Source organism: Brassica napus, chromosome A9 (assembly GCF_020379485.1).
Source record: "Brassica napus cultivar Da-Ae chromosome A9, Da-Ae, whole genome shotgun sequence".
NCBI classification, from domain to species: Eukaryota; Viridiplantae; Streptophyta; class Magnoliopsida; order Brassicales; family Brassicaceae; genus Brassica; species Brassica napus.
In genome coordinates, this window is record NC_063442.1 from 11,066,377 (window position 1) to 11,085,489 (window position 19,113).

The 19,113-nt window shown below is 32.8% G+C and overlaps 4 protein-coding genes and 1 pseudogene across 4 annotated transcripts; 1 reads left to right on the forward strand and 4 right to left on the reverse strand.

Annotated features, from left to right (window-relative positions):
- Positions 1 to 77: 77 nt before the first annotated feature.
- Positions 78 to 1,729, reverse strand: LOC106434980 (dnaJ homolog subfamily B member 1). Its single transcript, XM_013875840.3, has 2 exons — positions 971 to 1,729; positions 78 to 761 (listed from the first exon to the last, which is right to left on the reverse strand). Exons 1-2 carry the CDS (start codon positions 1,537 to 1,539, stop codon positions 308 to 310), a joined length of 1,023 nt encoding a protein of 340 aa, XP_013731294.1. The 5' UTR covers positions 1,540 to 1,729; the 3' UTR covers positions 78 to 307.
- A 2,103-nt stretch (positions 1,730 to 3,832) lies between these two features.
- LOC106434983 lies at positions 3,833 to 5,148 on the reverse strand. The gene is made up of 3 exons (XM_013875842.3): positions 4,496 to 5,148; positions 4,123 to 4,417; positions 3,833 to 4,043 (listed from the first exon to the last, which is right to left on the reverse strand). The coding sequence occupies exons 1-3, from the start codon at positions 5,063 to 5,065 to the stop codon at positions 4,021 to 4,023; spliced, it is 888 nt and encodes a 295-aa protein (XP_013731296.1). The 5' UTR covers positions 5,066 to 5,148; the 3' UTR covers positions 3,833 to 4,020.
- A 4,404-nt stretch (positions 5,149 to 9,552) lies between these two features.
- On the forward strand, positions 9,553 to 10,344 carry LOC106434969. Its single transcript, XM_013875828.2, has one exon. It carries the CDS (start codon positions 9,553 to 9,555, stop codon positions 10,342 to 10,344), a length of 792 nt encoding a protein of 263 aa, XP_013731282.2.
- A 3,264-nt stretch (positions 10,345 to 13,608) lies between these two features.
- On the reverse strand, positions 13,609 to 15,600 carry LOC106434976 (glutathione S-transferase U16). The gene is made up of 2 exons (XM_013875835.3): positions 15,149 to 15,600; positions 13,609 to 14,105 (listed from the first exon to the last, which is right to left on the reverse strand). The coding sequence occupies exons 1-2, from the start codon at positions 15,473 to 15,475 to the stop codon at positions 13,728 to 13,730; spliced, it is 705 nt and encodes a 234-aa protein (XP_013731289.2). The 5' UTR covers positions 15,476 to 15,600; the 3' UTR covers positions 13,609 to 13,727.
- Positions 15,601 to 15,819: 219 nt separating this feature from the next.
- LOC111200674 lies at positions 15,820 to 17,276 on the reverse strand (annotated as a pseudogene).
- Between the last annotated feature and the right edge of the window lie 1,837 nt (positions 17,277 to 19,113).

Sequence of the window (19,113 nt, forward strand, 5' to 3'; positions counted from 1 at the left end):
ATTTAGTTAATATCGAGGAGAAAACCCTGTAACAATGGTTATGTGAATATGGTAACTAAAAGAACTATGCTACTATCAAAAGAAGTATATTTGAATATATTAGTAGTTGGAGATACAAAAAGTTACAAAAACATTTTCGAATGGCTTGTAATTGAGAATAAATATCATGACATCAAAGAGAGGTTTTCTGACCAAAGAGTAGTATCAAGACCCAAGAAGCGCCAATCTGTTTCATCTTAAACTCTTTATTCTGAGGTTTTGAAAACACATTGTGTATGTACATTCTCTCAACATGCAAGAACCTTAACTAGTTGTCAACTCCAGCTCCACCAAAAACTCTCTTAAGATCTGTCTTCTGTTCCAATGTTAGCCTCGAAGGGAAACAGATATCAAAGTTGATCCTAAGATCTCCCCTCTTGGAAGCTTCTTTAGAGATAGGCATTCCTTCGTTAGGGATCACAATCTCCTGACCCGGTTTAACGATATCCAAAACCGGTATAGTCAGATTCCTCCCGTCTAGCGTTGTTAGGCTGATAGTGATCCCCGTTAGAGCCTCCAAAAGCGAGACTTTCTTGTCTACAATCAGATCGTTTCCATCTCTTTTGTAGACCGAGTGCGGTTTCTCATCGATGACGAAGATGAGATCAGCAGGAGTGACTCCTGGTTCATGGTTTCCTTTCTCCGGGAATGTGATCTTTGTTCCTTTCTTCCATCCTGGTGTTATGTCTATCTTCAAAATCTCTTCCACTGTCTTTGGCTTCCTACAAACAAAGACATCATCAGAGAGACTGACACAATCAAGAATCTAAAAACAAGTAATCTATGCAAAATCAAATGCAGCAACAAGAAACTTATAAAGAAGATCAAACATAGAAACATAAACTCTATACAAAACAGCGCATCAAGAAACCTATACGATTCTTGATTTCATCAAGAACATGATCATTAGAGATGGTAAGAAAAGACTAACCCGAGACCATCAGGAACAACGCGAGAGATTCGCATCTTCCTCCTCCCACCTTTATACAACTCCTCGAGAGTACACGCCAACTTGCTCTCGATCGCCGGAGCTTTCCTATTCGCCGTCGTCTTCCTACTCGTCTGACTCCCCGCCTCCGCGCTTCTGAACCTGCTTCCTCCTCCGTTGACACTCTCCCTCCTTCCTCCTCCGCCGAACGCATCCCCCGACGCGCCGAAAAACTCGTTGAATATATCTTCAGCGTCTCGCGGGTAATACCGAAACCCAGCGTCGTCGTTGTTGGAGGAGGAGTAGCTCCGCTGCGTTTGCGTAGGCGGAGTTGGTACGTCGGAAGACTTAAGACCGTCCTCACCGTACTGATCGTAGATCTGACGCCTTTGAGGATCGCTCAGGACATCGTAAGCTTCGGAGATCTGTTTGAATTTAGCTTCAGCTTCTTTCTTGCTCGAAGGGTTCTTGTCGGGATGCCATTTCATCGCTAGTCTTCTGTACGATTTCTTCAGATCGTCTTCGCTCGCGCTTGGGGGCACGTTCAGTACGTTGTAGTAATCAACCCCCATTGGTTTCGTAATTCAAAAAACAATATGAGGACGTTAGATTTGGATCGGAGAGTATTGCAGAGGAGAGTTTGAGAAGGAGAATAAAGAGGAGGCGTGAGGAAGGAGAAGAAGAAGAAGAGAGAGTGGAGTGCGTGTCAGGTAGAACATGCCAAGCAGAATGTGGTACACGGTTTTGTGTATTGAATAACATTGTTTGGAACCTTGTTGAAATTTTGAAACAATTATTGTACTCCTGTCTTGTCTTGACTGAGCTGGACGTGCTTTGTTGGATAAGCACTAAGCAGAGCTTACGTATACTGCGGTGCGTTTTGTGGAGTTACTTCAGGTGGGCTGCGATTCGTTGAAGCCCAAACAAAAGCGCACTCTCAGGTTGTTGTTCTGTTCAAATTATAAAACTTTTTTGGCTTAATTTAAAGAGTAATTAGCGTAGATGCATCAGAAATTCATGTAATTTGTCATATAACCTTGTTTTTTTAATATTTTAATGACTATAATACCCTTATCTCTATCTTTCTCTCCTCTCCCTTTTATGTGTTTTAATCTCTTTATCTCTCGTACAAATTCTTCAAATCATCTTTTAATTCAACACAAATCTTTATTTTTTTATTCTGATTCTTTTGATACCCATAATGCTAATATTATTATCTCACCCCAATTCCAATATTTCCAATTTCGAATCACAATCAACTTTTAGATAATATATACGTTAGTAGATATTTTATTACTTACTTGCTATTATTTAGATTTTAATGGATTCTTATTCGATACATGAAGTGTTAGCTGTTACAAATATATTTGGAGCTATTTAATAGATAACTAATTAATTGTTAATAGTTTCATTAATTGATATATGATTTGTTAGTCGATACATTTGTTTGATACAAAGATTGTTAGATGATACTGAAATTATTAGCGTATATGTTAGTTGGTACGTAGATTGTTACCTGCTATGTAAATATTTAGCTGATAGATCTAGAGTTACTTGTTTTCGACAAAGCATAAGGACATTTCCGTCTGCACAGTGTCAAAATGTTACTCATTTTTGGGTTATCCATAATTATGGGCATTTAGCAAATTTGAACTTTAATTGGAGATATTCCACACATTGTCTCTAATTTAAATAGTAACGAAAGAAGGAGTGAAAATAGTAAATTCCTTTTCATTAATTACAATTTACAAAGAATGTTCATCAACTATGATTTTAACATTCATTTACATTTAAGGAATAAATAGACTAAGCTTATTCTTTTATCAAATTGGGGGAGAAACATAAGGTCATATGTCTCTTGTCTAAGGTTTCCTGCATTGGCTATCCGGTGGAAGGATGTTCAGAAAACTAATTACTGAACGTGGGGTTAGAAAAGAGTCCCGCAGACGACAAGCTGATATCCATTGGTTATTTACAGAATCGCTCTCAAGCACCTCTAGCCAACGCCAACCAACACTGTGAGAGACTCCCCATTAAAACTAGAGATCCGTTAATTCTGAGAATACCCGGAAAACTAGATAAATACAAAGATCTTATCTAATCTAAGAATACCTAGATCAATGTCTTTTTAAATTTGCTGTCATCAATGATCTACCAAAAACAAAGAACAATAAAAAGAGAACTCTCAATTTTATTAATAAATCATCAACTCATATTACAGGTGTTATTGGTTTATATATTTTGATTGATTTAGAAATCCATATAATATTTATAAATCCAAGTAAAATATACAAATCCGGAGGTTTTCCCTCGGATTTGAGTTTTTGTATTTTTAACTAAAAAATACAAACAAATCCATTCAAATCCATTATAAATTAAATATATTAGTAAATTCGTACGATTAAATAACATTTGATTTGATATTGAATTTATGAATCATTAAACCAATAACACATGATTTTAATACAGATTTGAAAATCACATAACCAATAACACTAGATTTAGTTCGAATTTTCAAATCCATTAAAATACAACAACCAATGACTCTTAGTTACGGCTAGTCGGTATATATAAAAATACCATAAAACCCTAAAATAATAAAGATAATTATTTAAATATTTATTAAACTAAATAATAAATATTTGAAAATATCCCAAATATTTATCTACATCAGTTTTAATCTGATAAGCTTATAAACCTTAGACTCCACACGTCTGCAGCGATTGCCACGAGGTTATTAAACTAATCTCAAAAGTGTTCAACACTGAGATCATTGTAAGAGATAGTGTCGTTCTATCACTTACAAAGACGGTTCCTGCTCTTGTTCAGATTACTGGTAGCAAACAAAACAAAAAGCTAGTCGCAGAGCAGGTAAAAAGATTGTATTAATAGGCAGCGAGAATCACTAACCGCTGCAAACAATATTTTGTATAATTCATAAATGTTTAAATAATCAAGCAGCATATCTCAGGCAAATCCACTGAATTAACAACAAATCATTTCCAGCTATAGCCTTTCACTTTCACCGCTCAAGCTTCAAACATACAAACCTCTCACTTGATGAACCCTTCTGCTACTGTTACATCAAATAAAAAACAGAGTATTAGTGCCAAAGCAACGATTTTGACTTGCAATTTAGGACAGAACAAACTCACTTTTGGACGAGACCGGTACTAAAACAACAGTCATGTCGGCATTATTCGGCGGAAGCTGAAGACGCAAAGGGAAAAGCTTGCCGTTCAAAGGACTACGAGTACAAACGATAACATCATCCACATTGCTCTCTTCTTTCAACCTCTTAGTCAGCTCTTCAACCCCATTGCCTTTGAAAGTAAACGACTTCACCTCAACGGAATCATCCTCAACTTCACCCTCATCGTCCGCCACGTGGTAGTATATCACTCTCCCTTCCGATTTAGGCGGCGATCCGACCGCTACTGAATCCGTTGACTACGACCAAAACACAAAAAAAAAAACATAAAGTCAACGAGTCTTCAGTTGGAAAGTTTTGTCGGTTCGAGAACTCACCTCCTGTCGGAAGAAACGGTTAGATCTGGAAGGAGATCCAGGTTCGAAGTCGAGAGAATCAGAATGATGAAGCGGAGACGGAGGCTCCTGCTGCTTCTGCTGGAGCTGGTGTTGATCGGTGAGAATCTCGACGACGTCGACGTGCCAAAGAATCCAATCCTGAGTCGCCGATCTGTGAGGAATATCGTGAGTGACGGAGTTTCTCCACGGAGGCAAGCCACCGTTACCGCGAAGGAAGTGGCCGTAACGTGTCTTGAGCTTGACCAAAGCACCGTCCCTGATGGGTTCCCAGGCGAGAGACGAGTCGAGACGGCTCGGATTGGTCTGCAGGACTTTTCTTCCGGTTGCTCCGAGGAGAAACGGTTTGTTTGACGCCGTTAAGTATTTGCCGTAAGCGCTTTTGAGGCGGATGAGATCGGAGGAGCCTGTGACTGGCTCCACCGTCCATTTGGCTGCGCCTGCCGAGCCGTTGCGTTCTTGAGTGACGGACTCTTCGTCTTCGTCGGCGATTAGGTACTTGTCGTGGTGGCTCCGTAAACGAACGGCTTTGGCTTTCTGGAAAAAGTCCATTGAGATTAAGAGAGAGGTTGAAGATGGTGTGTGTGTGAATGTGTGTGTTAATGAATCTAGAGCTTGGTCTTTGGGACCTTGTCTTTTCCAAAAGGGTATTTAATATTCTTAATTACTGCTTGGTTTCAGATCTTTCTTTTTGACTTGTGTATAGCTTTATTAAAGAAATAATGTATTTTTACTCCTTTTATTTTGTTTGTTACTTAATTTCGTGTATTTGAGTTGTTACTTCGTACGTTTAACAATTTTATTATATCATTTGACATTTTATAAAAAAAAAATCCAATTTCCTAATGTAACATTTCTAAATATATGGCATTATTTATATTTTTTGTCAATGCATGATTTATTATTTAATAAATGTTATATAACTAATATAGTTATTAAAAATAGACGTTTTTGAGAAAAATGTATATTAGTTAGATAGAAAGAAATAAAATAATACTATTCTTTTCAACAAAAAAATTATTCAATTATACAAATTAGAGGTGGTTGGATAACTAAACCGAAATAAAAATAACCAACAAGGTTCTACCTAAAAAATTTGACGTCTCATTATGTCTCCAAAAAATATAGAATATCCTGAAATTATTGAATCTTTTTTCAGTTCTTGAATCTCTTTTAACTATGTCGAGAAATTTGGGTATGCATAAGGTTCTCCGAACATCGCTATTATATTTTGCAGTCAGTCCCAAAGTGTTGTCATATCGAATGAAATAACATGTTTTCTATTACCTAGCGTAGCGCTTCCTGCTTTGAATGCAATTTTCGTCTTTGGATTCTTGTGCTCATAAGTATGTTTTTCCAGTGCTATTTTTCCACAACCACTAAATATCAATGTAAAGGTCTAATAACCATCTACCAAACATATATTCTCTAAGCATAACACTTGGATCTGCAATAATGTTCTTCATCCAAAAGAAATAATCTATATTAGTCTATATGTTGGACACTTGGAATATACTAGGATGGGATGGTGTAGCTGTTAGAGTCCAAGCTTGAAGTGCTGGTAGAATTCGAAGATGGCATGGATTACAGAATCATCACATTTTCAACATATCTGACATATATTATCACATTACATATGACGATGATTCAAATTCCTTGTAATTGTTGTATGTCCTCTGATTAACTACCATATAAAATGATACATGTTTTTTTGAAGATATTTAACTTGCAAACAAAGCCTTGAGCTTTGTAATGCTTGGTTCTGTTAAAAGCCACATCTTCTTCAACCTTTGAGCAAACGTCTTGCTACCTTAGTATCATGACTTAACAATATACATACTATTCTTTGTAAGACTAGCAACAATATAGTACTACTATTTCATAATATAGTAGTGTTTTAAGCTAACAAAATAATATTTAAACCGTTAGATATAGATACATTTTAAATTTACTTGAAAAAGAATTAAAGATATAAAGAGTTTTCAATCAAGGTAAATTTGCTAAATAGCTATTTTAGTTTTTAGTCCTTAAATAGTGCCAATAACTAAAGTGATTAAATTATGTTTCATTAAAAGGATAAATGATAATTATACCCATATTTATAGTTTTTCTTTTATTTATTAAAAATATAAAAAGAAATAAATATCTATATATATAAAAAGCAAGAAAATCAGTAACTATCACATTTTGTTTTCGTGGATTTTCTAATATTAATTTGGTTATCCAAATTGCTTTGGTTCTTATTTTATTTTGATGAAAAACTAAATATCTTACATATTATTATATTTACATCAATACTATTAAAAGGGAAGGAGTCTAAAAAAATCTACCTATAAAAGTTGTTTGGACCCTTTCATTTAACTTATTATTTTTTGGTCTTACCTTAAATTTATTCTAACAATATGTTATCATATATTTCTCTAAAAATAATTTAGTCAATTCTTTTATTTATTTAAATCTCACTCCTAAATCCTAATCATTACTATTACTATATTTATCATTTTAATTTTTAATCGTAAAAGCATTGAAACTAATGTTTTATATTATCACTTTTATCATATAATATATGATGATGACAAAAAAAAAATCATATAATATATGATTTAAAGCAAGATAAATTACAAGACATATATGGGTATATTCTAACTTCCTCTTTCGTTTATAATAAAGTAATCATATCATGTATAAACTTTCCCACTAAAATCTCATATCATACACTAAACTTTCAACCGTCAATATTTTGATAATATTTTCATATTTAAAAATGATTTTTCTGAATATTCATGTTACCTTCACAAAAATGAAGAAATTCATTGGTTCTATTAAAGCTAACCTGACTTCACGATATCAGTATTGATTATTCAAGATTTTGAAAATTATTTGTTTAGATATTATATTTTTATATACTTTTCACTTAAAACGAATCAATACTATTAAAAAGGAAAGAGTTTTAAAAAATATAATATAAAAAAGTTGTTGGAGTTATGTATAACTATTTATTATTTTTCTGATAATACATTAATCATTCTAAACATACAATATTTTAAATATTTTTAACAGATCTTAATATTATTTCTTATGATACCTTTACTCAGAAAAATATTTCATCAACCAAGTTTTTGTACACTAACGTTAAAAATCTATAACAAAAGGTTGTTGGACCTGATATGGACGTAATGGATCCACATCTGTTCGGGTATTTAAGATCCTAAAAGAATTTGAAATATATGAAAAATCTGAAAAATATCCGAAATACGAAAAGTATTTGAAACTCCAAACAAATACCAAAAAAATTTAAATACCTAAAAATTTAAAATCTTATTCAAAATCTGACACAAAAAATACCCAAAATTTTATCCAAATACCCAATTTTTTTTTTAATTTGAAAAATTTACCTGGAGTCAAAACTCTAATCGTAAACCAAAAACTTAAAAACAATATCCATAATACCGGAAACATATTCGGAATATCCAAATATACCTAATAAACACATATTTATGATCGGGTCTAGGGTAGGATCCGGACTCAAACAAAGACCTGCAGGTCAAAAAAAAACCAATATGTTATTTTCTCTGGACCTAAACTAAACCTATAATTTTGGGTCGGTTCGGTTTGTTTTTTGATCCGAATATAATTCTCATGTCGAAAAGAAACTTACGTAAAAATGTACATATAAAATCTCAAATAAACTAATTTGTAGATTATATAGCTGTTAAAAATTATGTTTTTCGATAAAATAAAATTTTGTATTATAATATAACTAGGATAAGGACCCCCGCAGTTTGCGGGGGAAAGACGTTAAATTTTAAATAGAATTAAAAATAAAAATTATATAAAATATTTGAAATGAAAATGATGACATATAAAAAGTTTAGTTTATACTTAATCTTAGTAATTACTGCTAAACCTAATTTATATTAAAGGATACATAATTGCCAAATAAGATGAAATTAATTTGTTCTATTGCGATTTTAGAAAAGAACCACTAATTTATTATAAATTTGGGCACCAAAATTAAAATACTAATTTTGCTAGAATATGGTGCCTTTAATAAGATGTTTCAAGTATAAAATTTTAGTGGATTTGAAATGAAAATGATGACACATAAAAAAGTTTAGTTTATACTTAATCTTTGTAATTAATGCTAAACCTAATATATATTAAAGGATACATAATTGCCAAATAAGATGAAATTAATTTGTTCTATTGCGATGTTTGAAAAGAACCACTAATTTATTATAAATTTGGGCACCAAAATTAAAATACTAATTTTGCTAGAATATGGTGCCTTTAATAAGATGTTTCAAGTATAAAATTTTAGTGGATTTGTAATTTCGTAATGAACTAACATCATAGAGAAAAACTACACAATTGATATGGATTCTGGTGTATCCAAAAATAACTGTAAATAAGACTAAATGAATATATGCAATTTTGAAATAATTAATAATTTTACGATCAACTATAAAATATTATCTTATAATATTTAAGGCATTTTACAGTAATACTTAAGGTTCAAATTTTACATAACATACCAACATAAGGATGAACATATTAATTTAGTGAGCAGTCAATATTGGTATAAAATACAAACATTGGTAATGACTGAAGTGTGCATGAGTGGATGTCAAAAAAAAATTGTACATTGATAATGACTGAATTGTCTTAAACATATTTGTTGAAAGTAGAATGTAGTGCCTTCGTTTGGTCGGGATCGCCAACACAAACCCACAAGGCTAAGGTGAGTTGGGCAGATGTGTGTTATCCCAAGGAAGAAGGAGGGCTTGGAGTTACGAGGCTGCGAGATACTTCTAAAGTCTACGCGTTGAGACTTATATGGAGGCTCTTTACTCAATCTACTATGGGTCTGTTGGATTAAGCATTATCTGCTTAGACAAAACTCTTTTTGGGATGTGAGGGATGACAGTAAGGGATCTTGGATTTGGAGGAAGTTACTTAAGCTAAGGGACTTAGCGTATGAGTTTATGAAAATAGAGGTTCGAGATGGATCAAATACGTCTTTCTGGTTTGATAATTGGATGGGTGCAGGGAAGTTGATTGATGTCACAGGGGCCATTGGCACAACATATTTGGGCCTACCGCGAAGAGCGCTGGTATGTGATGCGGTCTCCAGTGATGGTTGGAGTTTGAGGAATAAGCGCAGCAGGAGGTTCCAGACTCTATACAATCAGATACTTGCAATGCCGGTTCCTGATGAAGACAGGGGAGAGGATCTGGTTCTGTGGAAGCAAGGAGAGGACGAGTTTCAAGACAGTTTCTCGACTGCAAGAACCTGGGAGCAGATTAGGCACAAAAAGCCTAAGGTAGACTGGTCTGAGGCTGTATGGTTCACGCAGAGCACACCTCGGTACGCTTTTATCACTTGGCTAGCAGTGCAAAACCGGCTTTCTACCGGAGATAGGATGAGGAGTTGGGGTATCACGCAGGGGTGTGGACTTTGTGGAGAAAGGGATGAGACAAGAGATCATCTCTTCTTTGCTTGTCCCTACTCCTTCACTGTCTGGGAAGGTCTAGTGAGAGGGTTCTTTGGACGCAGGACCAACCCTGACTGGTCTACCACACTCAATGCGATCAAACGCAAGAGGGCAAATAGACTGGACTCCATCCTGCTCAAGATGATCTTCCAAACAGTCATTTACCACATATGGAGAGAGAGAAACTCAAGGCGGCATCAGGGCAACTGGGTATCGACGAACCAAATGCATAAGGTCATTGATAGATCAATGAGAAATAGGATAGTGTCGCTGAAGTATGACCCGCAGCATCGATATGCTGGACTGCTACAGAGATGGTTCGAGCTCACGGCTTAGGTAGATGGGGGTCTTTCTATAGATCTCCCTATTCTTTTTTCTTCTTTTAGTATATTCTTCATAATCTGATTCTTTGTAAATGTAATTCTTTTACCTAGTTGATCAATAAATTTGAAATTTCATCAAAAAAAAAAGAAAGTAGAATGTAAATCATATCTTATACATCTATTAACATTTTTTTATATATAACCATCTAGTAAATATGGTTTTCTGAAACACACAATAGCAACAATCGAATAACAATGAGATTAATACTTTCTCAATAATTTGTTTTGGTAACATTTTCAAATAACTGGACATTATAATATTTAAATGAGAATATGTCATAAAAATTGAGAAAAAATAGAGTTGAAAAGATAAAATAATTACAATATTTCTTGTAAGAATCTGTTACAAAGCTAATGTATAATTGGGCTATATAATATTTATAATTAATGGTAATGAAAGAAATTATAATGAAAATTGCATCGTTAAAGTCATTTATAATTATTATATGATTAAGAAAGATCCTATGATAGATAAGCTCTTGTAGAAATTAATATTTATCATTTTTTTACGTTTACAAAAATAGTATTTGCAAAACTGAATGAAAGGTTTAATAGCAATGTTCATCTAAATGTTGATTGACTACAAATATATTTTTTTAAACCGATTCATAAGATATTGAATTTTTGTTTTTTATTATTTTTAGTGAAAACAATGTGACGCGTATTAGAATAATACCTTTTCAACATAATTCAATAAATTTAAGATATGTAATACAATCTTCACCGCTCATTAGTGTTTTTCTGCTTGATTTTTATTGACACCATTTTTATTGGATTGTTACAAATATTTTAGATGATACAGTAAGAAATTAAAAGTTACAGAAAATGAATAACACGAGAGGAGAGAGAATTCGTCACCAAAAAGTTGTATTTCAATTCACCTCCTCCTACACAATCCCAACCAGCCAAATTCTCTCGAAATCATGGAAAAGTATTATATATTAATTTTTTTTTAAATGTAGAACAATTATATTGTAAAAAACTTGAAACAGTAATTTAATAAAAGTACTTTGATCTTAAAATTATTATAAAATATATTTTGTGTCTAATATTTTTCATTTCATAATGAATAATATAGTTAAAACAATAATTTTTGATAACTTAAATTGTGAATGTAAAATGTAGAAAAATAAAATTATAGAAAACTCATTTCTGAATTTATAGGAAAATTAAGATTTAATCATTTATTTTAAAATCATAACTTATTTAATTAAAAAGTTTGTTCACTTAGATAATAATGTACTTGCTTAAATATAAACTATGGATTTGGAAATACTAACAAAATAAAGTAATATATTTAAGATAATTTTCACACTTTCTAAACACAAAGAAGATATCGTATATGTTGCTGGATACTTTAATCTTTTCTTGTGCACTGGAAACTTTAATCTTACGTGAAATGTTGTTTATCAATACATACAGTTAAGGAAAATTTTAATACATAAAACAATGCTAATTTCACAGCACTTATTTTAAGTGCTGTAGAAATGAAACCAATATTCGATTCAAACAAAGGAGGTTTATAAAATAAAGCTGGTTGGATGGAAACATAAAACATTACAATTTAAAATTAAATATTAAATATTAAATATATTTTGTGCTGCTAAACAAATAAATAAATTGTTAAAATATGTATTTTCAAGACCAAAGTACGAAATGTGTAAACCAAGAAATATCCATTCAAATTTGAAATGTGAGAAAATCTAAATTTCGTTTGTACGACGAATACTGATTTCCATTTCAAGGCCAGCGACGACACCTTTGAAAAGACACAAGTGTCAAAAGTTGCTACTTTTTATGAATAAGTGGTTGTTAACAAAAATTAGATGCAACTAACTTAAAACAAAGAAAAAAAAAAACTTAAAACAAAGAAAAGAGACTGTATGATGTGTTTTTTGTGTTTTTGACTTTTCTTTCATACATATTTCGTTAGGAATATTGAACAATTATAAATTTTAGGTTTCTATAACATTTTTGTTTGTCGCTAACCAACAACTAAATATGTTTGCATGGGATAATATACATAAAATATCTTATGATGTTTTTATATTCTCTTGGAAATTTTAAGCATGTATCCAAAACAGGCAGTTGAAAACAGGCCTGGAGAAAACAGTGTAAATTCACAATTCTTAATTGTTCCAATTATGATGCCATGGGGGTTTTCTGAGTTTAAAACGTGACACCTATGCCGACTTAAATATTCCAATGGAAAACCATGGCCGAAAAGAAACACTCCCAGATAACACTCTCCAACCGAGAGACACAGCGTTTGATCAACCCATGATCAACCCATGACTATCATATCACTGTTGGATTTTAATTTTTTTTCTTCAGCTCGTTTTTCACAGTTACACGCCGCCCTTTCATATCTCTTGGGTTGACATGGTTATAACTCGAAGCATCGCCTAGGACAACCTAATGACCGACTCATCACCTTCTCTTGAAGCGCTGACTCGGCCGATTTTGCGTCAACTCGGCTGTGTTTTTAAACACTTGTTTCCATAACGAAAACAGTAGGACATTAAAAATGAAAGGGAGTAAGAACAATGGCATGACAAAGTGACAAATAAACAATATATAAATTTGTTAAGAAATTTTCTTTTGGAAGGGTTGTGTCTTTGGTACAAGAAGAAGCGGTTGTGTCTTTTGGTACAAGAAGAAGGGGTTGTGTCTTTTGAAAAGCGATGATTCGAACACGAAACGTTAAGAGCACCGTTTAGATTACTGATGACATCATACATTTAAACGAAACTAAAACTTGACCATTAGATTGTTATAAAAAAGCGATTCTTACCGTTCGATTTAACTTTTATTTTCCTATAAAAAATTGCTTACATCAACGAAGACAAAAAGTGGTTTCCTATTATATATAGATAATCTAACAACCCGCGCTTTCCAAGCATGGGTTAAAATTTAGTAATCAGTTAAAACAATTATTAATTTTCTGAAACGGAGAGATTGCTAAGATATTCGTGCGATCTAGATCTATGCCCCTAAAACTGTTTTTTTGTATTCTATTGTTTGCTGAAGTCAATATATGTATTTCTGAATTATTAGCAGGGACAGATGGAATGTGGGACAATATAGTGGACTAATATAAGGACATAGAAATTAACATTACTTAAGATTAATAGTTTAAATGTCGACTTTATCCTTGGAACGACTAATCTGCCATTTTTAATTATTGGAAGCATTATCGATAAATATTTAGTGAAAATAGTCCATAAACCATACACATCATTGTATAAAATAATAGCATACATTCAACACAACACTTAAACCTTTCACTTATTTTCGCACTTACATTACACACGTCCATTGCTTTCAACGATGATCTCAAGTTTTTGAAACCGCTGATTGAGCTCTAACCTCAAGCTCTCCTAGAAACTCAACAACTTTATCGATCTCCGGTACCACATTCTTCACGGTATCGTCAGACAAGAACTCGTTGGCCCATTTACAAAGAAAAGGTATTTTTGATTCGTCTAAAAGTTTTTCTCCTTTAAGCTTCTCTCTAGCCTTCAAGATACCAACAAAGCTTCCAAGGCAAATGTCCATAAACCCGATCGCTTCACCTCCGAAAAACGGTTTCCCTTTGCTTATAGAAACAAAGGCTTCCTCGAGTTGCAATAACCCTCCTTCCACTTCTTTCATGCCTTTCTCTTTTGCCTCTTCCGATTTGGTGATTGCTGCCGCTTTCAGTGCCGGAAACCACTGCATTTTAAAAGGGAAGTCTAGTGAAAATAGTTGAGAGTGTGTTTGTTTTGAAATCTTACACAAAGCTTAATTGTTTTCGTTTTAGTAAAGGTTTGGTTATTCCACGCTAGAATCTTTATATATATGTTTATATTGAATCAAGCTTTAACTCATTGAAGAAATTTTGGATCAATATCAAACATCCATTATTACATTTTGGCTGCTATAATCAATAATTTCATATGATTTTCTCTATAAGAAAAAAAAATATATATATTCGGATTTATTATAAGGAGATTCGAAAATCAACTCTATCAAGATTATGGAAACATGAATAATCATGAAAGATCCAGAAATAATACTTCTACTAGGTAGTAAAATCAAAGCGCAGGATGAATAAGAATCTATGAAGATAAAATCATTACATAAAAGAAAATTTGGACTGATTAATTTCGTATCGTTTACTACATTCAAAATGAATGCTTATTCATACATTTCAAAATTATTTTAATCATGTTTGGCTACGTTTGAAACTATAATTATCAAATGAAATGTTGAGAAATTGTAGTGACTCATGCCCATCTTTAAACTATGCTAGCTCATGATGCATAATCAATTACTTTTTTGTCACTCACAGATGAAGATCTAATTCGTATGCTCTTAAGAATATAAAATATATAGCACAAAATTCTTACCAGGACCGGTCTAGAGTGCAAGCCAGCCAATCGAGCGTTTAGAACATATAGTTTTAGAGAGTATATTTGATTTAATATTTTAATATTAAGAATGTTTTTTTATAATTTATATATTAATATAATTTACATTTCTTTTATTTAAAATAATATTTGTAAGAATTACTATCCATGTTTATAGAATTTTTTCCTAATAAGTATATTGAATAAGTGTACTGTTAAATAATAATTATTTTTAAAATGTGAAATTTTGTATTAACAAATTATGTTACTAAAATTATGATTGACTACAGTGAAATGTTTATGATAATATTAATTTAAATTGCTAGAAGAAAGTAAATATTTGGCCAGAAAAAAACGTAGAAACACCTTGTCATCAACGAAGGCAGACCAGAAGCGAGCTTGAGCGCGATCATGGGGATGTGAAGGAAGTATGGACGGTCCAGATGCGTTCCATGTCTCATCAATGTACTCAACGATGTTGAGAGACTCTAGAATCGGTTTGTTGTTGTGGATGAGAACCGGGACTTTCTTGTGAACCGGATTTGATTTGAGAAGAAGTTCACTCTTGGATCCAAACAGATCTTCTTCAAAGTAATCATAATCGACAGATTTGAGACGAAGAGCGATCTTTGGTCTTATGGCATACGGACTGAACCATACTCCCAACAGTTTCACTTCCTCTGTGTCTCCCATTTTTTATGTGGTCTCTAATTAATCTGTGAAAAAGAGAAGAAAGAAGAGATATAATGCAAGTGGTCGAGGCCAGTTTGTGTGTTGCTTCACGGCTCTTTTGTTCTTCCTATTGGCTATTCTGTCTGCTTCTACTTTTAATAGTCTGAGAAAATGACAATTAAAACATACGTTTCTCTTGTGAACAGAAAAGAAAAAGAAAACATACGTTTCTCTAATCGTTTTTGCTTTAACCGTAGCATAGGATTATGTGTGTGCTTTTATCATTTTTACAACAACATAATAAGATTTAAACGATTCAAAAATCCAAAATGCTTAACTATGTATCTATGTGAACAATATATAAAGGTTATTTGCTCACGAGATATGTGAAATTGTAAAAGGCTTGCATATATGAAACAACAATTCATAGCAAAAGTCATTTCAATTCAACTACCCAAATCAGTGCTTCAAATCCTGCATGCACAGGAAATAAACTTTGTTTGATACGTCGCCTCATCTCTTTATACCGCTTCTCATGCTTTGGATGGTTATTGTCTTAGCAGCGATGTGGGACTTTCAAAGAGTTAAGACAAATTCAAGCACTGCCTGCTTTAGCGGATTTGTAACAGACGACAGTCTTGAATCTCGAAGCTAAAGCCAGACACCAATAAATCTTTGCGAGAAAACTGAGTTTCTTCTTCTTCCTTACCTTACACAGAACTAACTGGATGGACAGTCTTCAACTCTCTTGTACGATTAGTTTCTCATTGTAAGCTCCCATATGCTTTTGCCCTTCTGGTTGCAATATTTCAAATTCCTCAAAGATCTGATGTTTGCGCACCAACTTGACTGTGACATGATATCACAGTAACAGATCTGTTATCACAGACTGAACACTTACAAAACTCTAGCCTTTTTGCAATACGATCCAAACAAAACTCAAAAAAGTACAAGCAAATCATCTATTATTACAACGTTGTTGTCTTCCTACCTAGTCACCAGCTACAAGCTATCACCACTTCTGATATAAGTCCACCTTCAAAATTAGTGAACTCGACAGTTTTTAACTCTCTTGGTAAGATTAAATTTCAGCCCACTGTAAGCTCACATGCTCTTAAACTCCTGGTTGCAATTTCCACTTCCTCAAACATCTTATGTTTGCGCACCAATCTAACTGATTGCAGTCACTAACCGCTTCGCGTTGTTCAAAATATAAATCGCCACTTCTTTCTCAACTTTTGTTCCTTCATAGTCTCTCCACTCAAACCTCTAGAGATGTAACAACAAACATTCACAAACACACCTCGGCTGGATCCATCGAACCTTCCGCTCCGCAGGCATCCCATGGTCCTGAACAAGCTTGAGAGCTTGTAGTTTAGGAGAATGGTGGAGCAAACTCACAAGCATACTCGTCCAGCTATCATCACATGAACATAGCTCCAGACGCACAAGCTGAAACAAAACTGTACCACGGGGATACCGAGCCTGTATACACGATATAAGCAAAAAGGAAACAATGTAACAGTTTCCAAAACTAGCTAATGATATAAACCAACGGATAAACTCTTCAGGGAAGGTAAGTCAACGGTGAAAGTCACTACATTGTCTGGGGACGCGTCTCCACAGCTAACTCTTCAAGGACTGGACAGGTTGATATAAGGCTAGAGAAAGATTCATCGTCTGAGTAAATGACAGAGAGAAGGCGTAGCTTTACCAGGGAACGGAAGGTAAACTGAGAAGAAGGAACATCCAGAAGAACATCACTCTGTTGAGTTCTACGTGTCTCGAGTGTTTTGCATCTGAACCAGTGGCGGAGGAAGGAAATTTACTCAGGAGGGTCACAGTTAGACTACTCTTTGGTTATATAATTCATGTTTTTAACTTTTTTACTAAAATACTTTTTCAGATAACAATATAATATTTACAGAAATTATCTCTTTTTAAAATTATATTTTCAGATTTTGGATAATTTTTACCATTATTAATTTTAATCAATGATCTAATCAAGTAAATTAAAATTTCGTTTTTATTTTTTAATTTAGTTATAGTTTTTATTCATTAAGGGTATAAATGATATCAACAGCTCTAACTTTTAACGTGAGAGCTCGATTCCAAAAATTTATTTTGCAAATAATAATATAGATTGTAATTACACTTCGGAAAATTTGCCAAATATGACTCAAAACTTGACTTTGATTGCAAAAGTATACTTAAACTTGAATCAAATGTAAAAGTAACCCAAAAGTCTTGTAAAATTACAGCTAGCCCCTTTGTGATCAAACAAAAAAACATAACTCATTTTTACGAATATAGCTCCAGATAGTCTTCTGAGTCTTTTGAGATATTGTACGTCGTTTAGACGACGTCCATGAAAGTCATCTGGTATAGTTGATCTTAAAATAATTTATAGATTTTTAAAAAAAAATATTTTGACAAGTGAAAAATTAAACCATGTAATTATAAACAGTTTTCAATGATATCAATTAAGATATAATAAAATTGAATAGTTTTCAACATAGATAAGTGAAAGTAGTTAATCATGATATTCTTTCGCTTAGGGTTTGACAATATATATTGTACTATTGTATGTATTCTTAGGGTTAGATTTTGGAAAGCTTAAATGTTTTTTTTGAAAAATTAAAATGTTACTTATACGTGTTTATTTCTGTTTATAATATACACTTTTTAAGTTTAATTTGATTTTATGAAGTGTTTAGTTAGTTAATTTAATTTAGGGGTTATGTTTAGGGTCTAGACAGATATCATGTAAGTCGTGAGACGATTATAAGACTTCTCTGAAAGTCTTCTAACTCCCACTAAAAATATTTTAGTTTCCCGCTAAAAATATTGAAGTCTTCCGGACGACTTACTTGGAATTCTTCTATTAGAAGACTTACTTGAAAATCTTCTGAATCGAAAATATGTAACATTATTAGAATTTTTGTCTCTATATATAAATAAAAATTTACACATTTTCTCTTCTCCTCTCAAATGGCTGCAACAAAAATGTTATGTTCGTCATTCTAAAACTCTCCAACATCTCTCTAATCTCTTTGAACTTATAAACACCAAACTTTATATCAATTTATTGTTTTTGTCTCATGTTTTTCTCACTAGTTTATCTTGTTTTGCAGGTTTTTCATCACATGGTTCTCATCTTCCACTCATTTTAAGGTAGATCTATTAATTTTAGATATGTATTGTTATGTGTTCTATAAAGGTAGATCTATCTAATCTTCCATTCATTTTCTCTGTTTTTAAGTCATTTGAATGTTTTTTGATATGCATGTTTTTCAGATCTGGGTTTGGTATACATGTTTTTCCGATCTGTAGCAGACTTTGGAAGATTTATTGGAAATCTTCTTCGAACTCTTCTAAAATATAATGCGCTAGAAGATTTCCAGGAAGTCTTCTGTAAGACTTTTAGTGCATTATATTTTAGAAGACTTTCGAGAATACTTCTCATAAGTCTCCATAGTCTTCTAAAATATAATGTGCTAAAAGACTTCATGAAAGTTCTGACGGAGTGTTCTCACATGTCTCCATTTTATAACAGATCTGAATGTTTTGATAAATTTTTATGTTTGATTTTTCTTCATTTTGTAACCTCATGTTGCATAAAGTTCTTACCTTTTTCCAAAACTAAAACTCTTCAACCC